The sequence below is a fragment of the Neolamprologus brichardi genome, chromosome 13, assembly GCF_056152115.1.
Source record: "Neolamprologus brichardi isolate AB-2024 chromosome 13, ASM5615211v1, whole genome shotgun sequence".
NCBI lineage: Eukaryota > Metazoa > Chordata > Actinopteri > Cichliformes > Cichlidae > Neolamprologus > Neolamprologus brichardi.
This window is the reverse complement of record NC_142116.1, coordinates 25,319,711-25,330,350: the sequence shown is the minus strand read 5'-3', so window position 1 is coordinate 25,330,350 and position 10,640 is coordinate 25,319,711. Positions and strand designations below refer to the sequence as shown.

Genomic DNA, 10,640 nt, shown 5'->3' with positions numbered 1-10,640 from the left:
AGATCATTTCAGATATTCCTATAGGTACAAAAACCAGAAGAATGTGAAGAATATTACACATTTTTGATCCAATCACTCTCACGGAAGAAAAAAAAAGTAATCTAAACCTTCCTAACTTCCTAAACACATTATGATGGTATAATAATAAATGTCAGCTTTGCAGACTGACAGGACTTTAGAGAATTTGTTGAGGGCATAGTTCATATTCAATTAAGAAATAAGTATGTAGCCAGTATGGTGGAATAAATAAGTCTAGTACACACTAGTTCGTACAAAACCAGATCATTGGAATTAGAAGAGATAATAAGGACTAAGTGATGAATATGAGTCACTCAAGCTGCACTGTGAACGGAGGCGTGAAGCCAACTGTAGCATGCAGGCAGCAGTACTCTCCGCTCTGCCAGCACTGGGAAAAGGGAGGATTCAGAGATCCGCAGCTCATGACCGCCTTCGGTGTGTGTAGCCTGATTTTTGTGGCGTTACCGATAGCCTTAAACACCTCCAGCAGCATCACCCACTCTGCTGTGGACGGTCGCTTAGGAAGCATCGATTATTCGGCGTCGTTTCTGGTCAGGATTGTCCTGCAGTGACCACCGACTGACTGCTGGACTGCAGCGAGCATTTGAACCCCCACCAGTGGTGCCCAGCGTACCCCGAGAGCTCAGACATGCCATCTGTGTCGACTGGAAACGTTGCGGTGTGCTCCGAAATTCGCTTTACTACTTGAGGGAATCAAAGTTGGTGCAATGGAGACTTCCGGGAGTGATGCGGCGGACGCGTACTTAAGAAAAGCCGAAGACAGAGATTACGATCTTGAGCATCTGCCTCCACTGCTGGAGGATGAGGTGAGAGGGAGCGGGTTTTTTAAAAGGAAGAAGTTATAACTAAACATTGGCGTTTGTTTGTTTTAAAAAAAGATACCGGTGTCGATTGCTTGGAGCATCCAAATGATATGAAACAGCCTCTTTTTGTGTTTCCTAGAAAGCTGCTGGTTGAAATTCTTAATCCTCTTAGTGGTTAAAGTCAGCCAGAGAAACGTTCTTAGGGCCTTAACATTTAAGATGATTTAATTGTATTTAAGACAAACAAGGGATCAGAATCGACTTGCTCACTGTTTAAATGCGAGTAAAAGTCAAAATGTGCTCCAGAAATAATTTTAATACCTAGACTTAAAATGTTTCAAGTTTTATCTGCAAAACAGTCTAGTATATTTAGAGTAACCCATCCTGCCGGGGTAGCAGAAAATACATCTGGAAGAGAATGGATGGAGAAGGGTTTGTGGACGGAATTTAATATATTTGTTGACTTTTTTTTTTTTCTTTTTTGGACACACTGGGTTATGTTGCATATCTGACATGTTTAAGGTAATCTCTCTGCTCTATGGTGTGGAAGATAAAAAACAACCAAACTCTCAATACTTTATATAATGGTACAAGAGAGCCTTCCTAAAGAGTGCTTCCAAAGAGCTCCCATTGGGAATGATAGGGGATGCCCACCTTATGTGTAAAATAAAATAGGGTTCCAAATGTAAACCATCAGCAGTCTTTAGTGTTTCTTTGTTGAATTGAATAAATATTTTGTATTTTATTTATTTTTTAAACAGAGTTTCAAATGATGCATGATGAAGGAATACCATGAGGATTTTGCTTGTTGCTGTTATGAGCACTTCTTCAAGTGCCAGAATTGAAAATTGTCCTCCTCTCCCTCAAGTACGTTGTCTCTGTGTGCATCTTTACACCATAATACAGGAGAACAAGCCCTTTCTTTTGCCTTTCCTCCCATTACTGCAGTGCAAAGACATGCACCACACCAAGAGCCTCACCAGAACCTTGAAACTCAGAGGCAAACTTATATAGGACAGCACATTTAACTTGAGGGGGGTGAGAGAAACTAACGTTCCCCTGCACTGTTCTCAAGGGAAACTGTCTATTTATGGGGCGGCTGCTGCTGCTGCTGCTGCTGCTTGAAGTGGGACTTTTCTGCCCTGTAATTTGGCTCTACCCCACTCGATCACATCAGTATGCTTTGTTCACAATCTGTTGCAACTCTGCTGCACCTACAAGACAGTCGTAAATGAAAACAGATAGGCCCTTCTTGTGCAATCAAAGATAAAGCAGTGATTGTCAGTGAGAGCAGAGCTGTAGATTATCAGAGAACAGAAGCGTTAAGACTTTCGGAGTTAGAGAAAAATGAAGCTGCTGTGATATAAATACTGTCATGAAAGAAGAAAAAAATTGCCCATGGTTGTTAAAGTGCTAGATATAGTGTGACAATCACTTCTTTATGACACCGCCTCCACGCACACACACGCACTCGTTCTCCACTTCCACTCTTCTGCCTGAGTTAAGGCCAGCTTTTGTGTCCACTTGCAAACTGTAGAGAAGTTCCTGTAATAATCAGACCGCAGCATTATGCTTAATGCTTCATGGAATCTGTGAGATCACTGCGTCTGCTGGGGTAAATGGGGCCAGTGGAACACAGACGATGCAGTGTGTTGCTACAGGTCTGTAGATTCACTTCATGGAATCAAGCGTGCAGGATGCTATATTATACCAGATATTTTCAGCTGTTAGAGCTAATGAATAAATGCATGAATGAATGAAGGCAAACATATCTTGTAAAGCCTTCAACTTTAGATTATGTAGCGTCTTAGTTACAGTCATTTGTAAGTTCGAGTTATCTTTTTCAGTGTTAATCAAGGCATGAGTCAGTTTCCAAGTAAAGACCCGTAGGAGCCATATAAACACTGAACATGTTTACTTGGCAAAGATTTAGTTCCTCATAAAAATGAGACTTATATTGTAATTATTACAATGCGTGTCAGAGTGTCCGTTTTTATTACAGTCAAAGTCAAATGTAGTCAACGTTTGTGACGGTGAAGTCAAGCCTGGAAGCATTTTTGTGGCTAACAAGCTGTGCCAGGCTCCTGCAGATACATCCTGAGACAGAGACCGGACACTCAAAGAATCAAACTGAATTTCTCAGAGACATCTGCAACAGGAAACCCTTTTTAAAAATATTTATTCCTGGGGTAAAGTCAGCAAACTTTTTAAAGTAATCCTTTAAATGCTTAAACTAACAGAAAACAATGCCTCACAAGATGTCAGCTGAATGGTAAGAAGACTGGTACCTACAGTACCAGCAGGAAATGTGTCATTCTGGCTCAAAAGCTACTTTTCAGTCCAACATCATGTTTTGGTTATTGCTCCTTAATGTTAATGCATCACTCTTACCTATATGAAGGACCTGTTGAGGTGGGAAAGTTCACATTGAATCTGACTTTAAGATGTATAAGGTAACATCAAAGTTTGGAAGCTAGCCACGACCCATTATGAAGAGTTGCATATGCTCTGTATGTCCTAATGATGTCAAGGCAATCTTTAAAATAAGAGCACGAATCACCAGCCGACGAGCTGGATCCAACCTGTGAATCAAATTAATGTGGCTCCTAATATAGTCCATTTTTTTTTTGATTGGTTTTAAGTCTAGGGTTCCATTTCTATAAAACACACTAGTCAAGGTATATAATAAATTAAAGACTAATATGTACAGGAAGTACAATAGAGACCATAAAAGAATGACAGGGGGTTGAATTTCAAAACCTGCCATGTCTCTGCTACACAAAGCCAAACATTGTGAAAGAAAATAAAATATTAAATGGCTGCTTTATGAGTCTCCTTTCTTTCCAAACGTCTGTGAAGCTTCTCAGTCATCCAGGTCATCGTAGTCTAAGGAGCTTGGAAAGCAAAGCGTCTGGACCTCTTTAAGTTGCTTGAAGACGTTTCACCTCTCATCCGAGAAGCTTCTTCAGTTCTAGGGTCAAATGGTGGAGAGTCCCAGATTTAAGATTTAAGCACAACATCCCAGTATACTTCAGACCGAGCAACACACTCAGACAGAAACGGGTTCATCCCAAAGACAAAACTCCTAAATACAAACTTAACAATGTGGTGTATGCTGTACAGTGCAGCGAGGAATGCCCAGACCTCCACATTGGAGAGACCAAACAGCCACTTCAAAAAAGTATGGCATAACATAGAAGAGCCACCTCCACGGGACAAGACTTGGCGGTCCATCTGCATCTAAAGGACAAAGGACACTCTTTCGAGGATGCCAATGTTCACATTTTGGACAGAGAGGACAGATGGTTTGAAAGAGGAGTGAAAGAAGCCATCTATGTCCACTGTGAGCGACCATCTTTGAACAGAGAGGGTGGTTTACGACACCAACTCTCTGCCATCTATAATCCAGTTTTGAGATCCCTTCCCAGACGCCTTAGTGCCCACTCACATCCTGGGCCATCTAACCTCAGGAAATCACATGATAGGGTGGGGCTAGGTTTCACAATGAGCTCACCCGAAACCTTAGCTGATTGTGACCTACACCCATTTTCACACCTTGGCTCATGTGATTAGGTAGAGGATCATTAGGGGGCCTTTGTCCCTCTCAGTTACTCCCACAGAGCTTATATCTGGGACTCTCCACCATTTGACGCTAGAACTGAAGAAGCTTCTCGGATGAGAGGTGAAACATCTTCAAGCAACTTAAAGAAGTCCAGACGCTTTGCTTTCAAAGCTCCTTAGACTTTCTTTCCAAACCTTTAAACAAATTTTTTTTTTAAATAACTTTAAAAAACTATCATTTGCGCCATATTTCATGGTCCAAAAATCATCTGTCATGAATTGAATAAGATTTAGATGCAAAAGCAAACATATCTTTAGGTGTTACTTACATTAATCGATTGATGGATCAGTTAATATATCATAATATCCTTAGGAAGTGTTGTGCACAACCACTGAGAAACGAAATACTAATACAGAACCATATTTTTTATACACCAGTTTAAAAATTACCATACACATTGGTCCTATAAATGCCATGCATTATCAAAATATCTGGTATATTGCATCTTTTATGCTGTTTCCTTTTGCATGCTTCTTCCACCATTCACCCCCAACCAGTTGCAGCAGATGGCTTCCCCTCCCCGTGCCTGGTTCTTCCTGTTAAAAGAGAGGTTTTCCGTCCCACTGTCTCCAAATTGTTTGCAAGAGATTGTGTGACTGTTGGCGTTCCCCCCCCCCCCCCCCCCCCCCAATAATTTAAGTTATTTGATATTAAGATGACAGAAAGCTTCAAAAGAGACTGCAACATCCATCATTTGTAGCTTCAACTACAAATGTGCCCTTCTCTATGAACCCAGAATCACTCAGAGCAAAACGTTCAAATTTTTGCAGCAGTGTGTTGATTTGCATTTTACAGAGACCATAAAACAAAACCAAATCTGTCTCTGCTGTACAGTAAGTTGTATCCATGCTGTCCAACAGCTTTTAGCTTTTGCAATAACACTTTTCATTTGAACTGTAATGCTTCCTCTGCTGCTGTTGCCTCCACATGGCCGCTGTGCTATGATGCACATGAGTCACTTTCACTCCAGCATCAACCTGTTGGATCAAGGTCCTCAAAGGATTAGGTAGAACTTCAGTCTGTGCCGTCCCCTCTGTTCAGCAGGAAGTAATGGGGTCAGAGCTTTTAACGTCTACTTTGCACGCTCTCTATTTACATTTTAATAAAGCCGTTTCACATGAGTTGGCTGACTGAAATGCAGTTGAGAGCAAGAGGCTGTTTGATGGTGCATTTAGGTGCTCATGAGGGGAAAAGGAAGATGTGAAAGCCCTTCTTAAACTAGTTGAATCATTAAATTATAACTGCATGGATGTGCATTAATGTGGATCGCCAGGACTGACTTGGAAGCTCAGTTTTTTTCTGTCTATGCGGGTTTGGTGCCCGTTATTGAAGATAACTGTTGCGTTTTGCCCTCTTGTGTCCCAAGCTACAAGCTAATAGAAAATGCGACCGAATGTTAAATAAAAAAAAGGGCAAAGAGCTCTTTATTAATATTTGCCTTCACACACACTGTATTACATGGGAGCATTGGAGCAAATAGTGTTCCTTCAAAGTGTTCATTGTTGAAGAAATTCTAAAGGCAAGCCCTTATCCCTAACCTTAACTACATATAAACAAATCAGGCTTCCACTGTGGATCTTATTTAGTGTACATACCCACGGTTGTGTGTATTTGTGCTTTGTCCACAGGAAAATGTTTCTCTGGCAGACATCCTTTCTTTGCGGGACAGCTGTCTGTCTGAGGAGGAGGTGTGGGCAGTGTGTGCAGAGTGTGTTCTGGCCCTGCAGAGCATCAGACCCTCCCACCTCTTCCACACACTGTGCATAACACCAGACACTTTGGCCTTCAACGCCCATGGGAATGTTTGCTTCATGGAGCAGCTCAGTGGTGAGTCTATAGCTCAGGCTTGTGTCGTGTGTTCCTTTTTTAGACATTAACCCCTTTGTATATGCTAATTACAGGCAGTTGTTATTGTTTCTGACTATTTTCAGGGCATTTTTCATATATAGAGAATTTTACTTGTCACCTGTTAGTGAAGCTGAGTGCTGAAGCTCACACATGCTAAAGGGAGAAATCAGTTTTATACTTTGAACATAGCAGATCAGATCAGAGCTACAGATTGTGCCTAAATTCCAGCTCGAGCTTTTTTGTCTGACATACAGAGAACAGACGCCTTTTCCCCCCCTTTAGTGATTTGTTGCCCTGATCTGTATCACTTTCAATTTGCAAATTTCTGCCTGAAAATACTCTGTCAGTGTCTCACTGGATGCGTCGCGCTTTGCTGAGGTTGGCAGATCTGCCCTGATTTGCACAGACAACATCTTATACCCCATCACAGGGCTGCAAGGCCCAGTGACATTAAATGAAAATACTCTGTGAGCAACTATTGAGCCTCACCTCTTCTATTCTTCTTGTCTCCTTTGCATCTCATCACATATATGAGCGCTTGCACTGCAGCGTGCACATACTCCGTCAGAAATTGATAAGCATTGATTAGATCAACAGGGTTGCCAGGGGGATTGTTGTTGTGGTAACGGCGTGTATAGCCTAGCAGCACTCGGCCCGCTCACACTCGCCAACACTTCACAGCCGCCGTGGCATCCGTTAAAGTGCTTGCATCCATTTTTAATTTCCACGCATCTCTTCAGTCAGTAATAGAGACGCTTTGAAGTGATGTCTTGATTACTCTGTCAGCTGAAATTCTTCGCAGTCTCGTTTGTTGCCATGCTGTATTGGATTGTGTTCAGTCCGTTGGCTATGATTCACACTGCGAGAAGAGAAAGAAACTGCAGTGCTCACATTACCCTTCTTGCGTTAGTTCTACTGAATAGAGTTCATCTATATCGTTCATCAGTGCGCCGCATTCCCAGTTTTCCTTGCTGCACGGCTCCCTATTGATTCCTTTTAATTGAACTGTTTGTCAGATCGCAGTGCAATTTCAAGCAGACACATGGTGTATTGGTCAATCCCATGCCCACACACACAAACAAACGGGCTCTAACGCTGTATCACAGAGTGACCTTGAGGGGCTTTGATGACGGGTCTCAGTGGGAACAACAGTTGCAGCGACACTTTAATGCTGTTTATTTCAGATGATTTACTATTGCGGTAATATCAGGAAGGTAATTGGATGTCATGGTGGGTGTTTTGGCAGCGTTTGCGTCGCCAGAGCAGAGACACGCTAACAAAATGTGCTCTGATGGGTTTTTTTATACAGCGATGACCAAGAAAAGCCGCGATTTTTCCCACAAGGTTTCACATCGCAAGCTGTTCAGTTTGTGATGAAACGGCGCCGGCTGTGCGCTGTGGGAAATACGATCAGCACATTTGGAAAGCGTGATGAATCTCTGGTATTGCTTGGCTCATGCTACCTGTTGTGTTAAAATGCTGTAGGCATACATGACTCACCAAGCTCCCACCATCACCCTGGAGGCAACTGCGTCACTGACAACGGCTGTCTTTTTTTTTTTGTTACTCGCCTTCATTGCCCATTTCACTGTGTTACAATATGTCCCGACTACAAAGAGTTTAAATGTCTTGTCCTTTTTTTCTTTTTCTTTGTTTTTGCTCCTGTCTGCCCTTTTATCTTTCACGTTTGATTGAAGATTGAGCTTTTTTGAGAGGAGGTGAAAATATATATATATATATATATATGTAAACAAAATACAGTGAGAGAGAGAAAGGAAACTAGAAAAGGAAGAGAGAAGGATGACGACCAGATAAAAGAAAAGGAGAGTGGGGTAGGCAGGGTTTGTGGAAATGAACGGTGGATCAAAATGTCTAAGGAAGAGAGAAGGCTAACAAGATAAAGGAGGGACTGATGTTGTTGACATATTGTTGAAATTCCAAAATAATTATTAAAAAAGGGGATAAAGGATGAAGAAATTAAAGAAAAGACACGAGGAGGGGAGAGAAGAGGGAGGATGATATGGAACAAAGGAAGAGAGAAAGAGGAGATGAAAATAGGTAGGTGCAGGAGATGAAAGACAAGGGGAGATGAAAAAGCAAAGTATGAGAAAAGGGGTGACAAAAAGAGAGGCGAGGAAAGAGCAATTTAAAAGAAACGGAAGGAGTAAAATGAAAAAAGATGAGGAAGAAAAACAAACAGAGAGCAGAGAGAAGGAAAGACAAGGAGGGGAATGATGAAAGCAAAAGGAAGGAAGATGGTGGGAAAAGATGAGTGAGTGAAAGAACAAAAGAGGAGAGGAGTCAAAAGGTTTAAGAGGTCTGGAGAGGAGATTGGAAATAGAGTAAGGAAGACACAGGAGAGGAGAGAGAAGGAAAGGCAAAATGAGGGGAGAAGAAGAAAGCATACAGGTGAGTCAAGGCTTGAGAACAAAAAATCAGGTGAAGTTAAACATAACTTTAAAAAAAGGATGAGTTTAAAGAGGTGATAGAAAAGGAGGTGAAAGGGGAGAAAAGCACAGAAACTCACACTGACCTCTGAACACCAGGAAGTGACAGCCTAGCTCTAGCAGACAAGCCCCCAAATTGTCCTGACCCACTTTATTCCCCTTCTGCCTTTTCCGTCTTTTCCTGAGCTCACTCGAGGGAGTGGATGTTACATTCGTAGTGATGTTTTCGTGCATCTGGATGTCCAGTCAACCTATTTCAGGAGGACAAAGTGAAGAATGCAGAGCTGCTCCTCTGTGCCTGCTTCCCCGCTCTGATCAGCAGATTGCTCATGTCTTGTTTGCCTGGGATTATCTCTGACACACGCATTAGGCAAATGAAGGGAAGCGTCTGCACTAGCCCACTGGACCGTTGTGGTTTAGCGTGCTGGGTGCATATTTCTCTGATTTGCATCTCATTATGGGATATGCTTAGCAAGTAGGTTACAGTACAGAACTGACATGACTGTATGTGTGAGTGTTTACATCAAATGGCCTGTTTGTTCCCCACTTTGATGATATGATGATGTACTGTATGCTTTGCATGCTTAATGGTGCAGTTAATTGGTATGCTTTCAACCTGCAGACGATCCAGAAGGCTCCTTCGTGCCGCCTGAGTTTGACAACACGGGCAGCACGTTTGAGGTGAGAAATGCTGAATCTTCTTACTCGATGTGGTCAAAGGGACAGTGCAGTCATTTGCCCCTGGGAGTTTCTCAATACAGCACACAGTCGGGGGCACCTTGGTGATGTTTGCTGAAAGAGAGGAGAGTGTTGTTTGTTCTCTGCTCTCACCTTAAACTCCATGCAAGACAGCAGCCATTCAGTTAATGCCCACCTCTGTCACCTCGAGCTGTGAAACAGTTATATTTGTGAACTTTCTAATTCCAAAATAGTTTATATTTTTAGAATTTTCACAATGAATTCTATCTGTATGTCTGTAATAATTAGCCATTTTTTTCTCTTTATTCCCCCCTCCAAGTATGCAGAGTTTATGGCGGCCCTAAAACAGCTGTTATTCATTTGAGCGCACAATTCAATAAATGAAACCATTTATTTCCAAAGTGACAGCTGTGCGTTACATCTCTGAAGCTTTAAACTGAATCCATTTCTATCCATGGTTTGATACATCACATAGAGACTGAGATGTGGAAACCACTATAGATTCTGGCCAAGTCAGTGACATTCATTTCATTGATTATATGCTATTTAGAAATATTCTGCAAATAGTCATACAGACTAATGTGTATTTACATACGGCAAGAAGGTTGTGTTTTTGGTAGCATTTACGTGCATGGCATTCTGTGTGTACACACGATCGCTCGAACGGTTGTGAATGAATTCTGATAAAACTTTGTGGGGAAACTAGGAATCAACTAAACTAGGATTCTTACATACTGAAGTGAAATGGAACAAGATTGATTGATTGATTGATAATACTTTATTCATCCCGAGGGAAATTGGGTTAAGACTGCCAGCCGTACCAGCGACATCTTACCCTTCCGACCATACATGCATTACACAAACATCACATGGGGAAGACAGGTCAGAGAGGTATAACAATGGAAAATGCACAACATGAGGAAAGACCACACCAAATCTGTTAAGTAATGTCAACATATAAAAAGCACTGTATAAAAATTTTAGATATCATGTTATATTTGACCTTTGACTGCTCCTTTAAGGTCAGTAGATTGAACTGAATGTCAAAGTGATATTTCTTAATGTAATTATTTCCATTAACAACATAAAGGCACATAGGGAATTCAATTCAATTCAATTCAATTTTATTTATATAGCGCCAAATCACAACAAAAGTCGCCTCAAGGCGCTTCATAGATACAG

At 41.6% G+C, this 10,640-nt stretch overlaps 1 protein-coding gene across 1 annotated transcript in view; it reads left to right on the top strand.

Moving 5' to 3' along the window:
* The first annotated feature begins 404 nt into the window (after positions 1-404).
* kndc1 (kinase non-catalytic C-lobe domain containing 1) overlaps positions 405-10,640 on the top strand; it is a 43,606-nt gene continuing 33,370 nt past the window's right edge. The window contains exons 1-3 of the mRNA XM_087850364.1: positions 405-845; positions 6,093-6,291; positions 9,382-9,440. Of these exons, the coding sequence (XP_087706490.1) occupies positions 747-845; positions 6,093-6,291; positions 9,382-9,440 (357 nt within the window). The 5' untranslated portion in view covers positions 405-746. The remainder of the gene's footprint in view (positions 846-6,092; positions 6,292-9,381; positions 9,441-10,640) is intronic.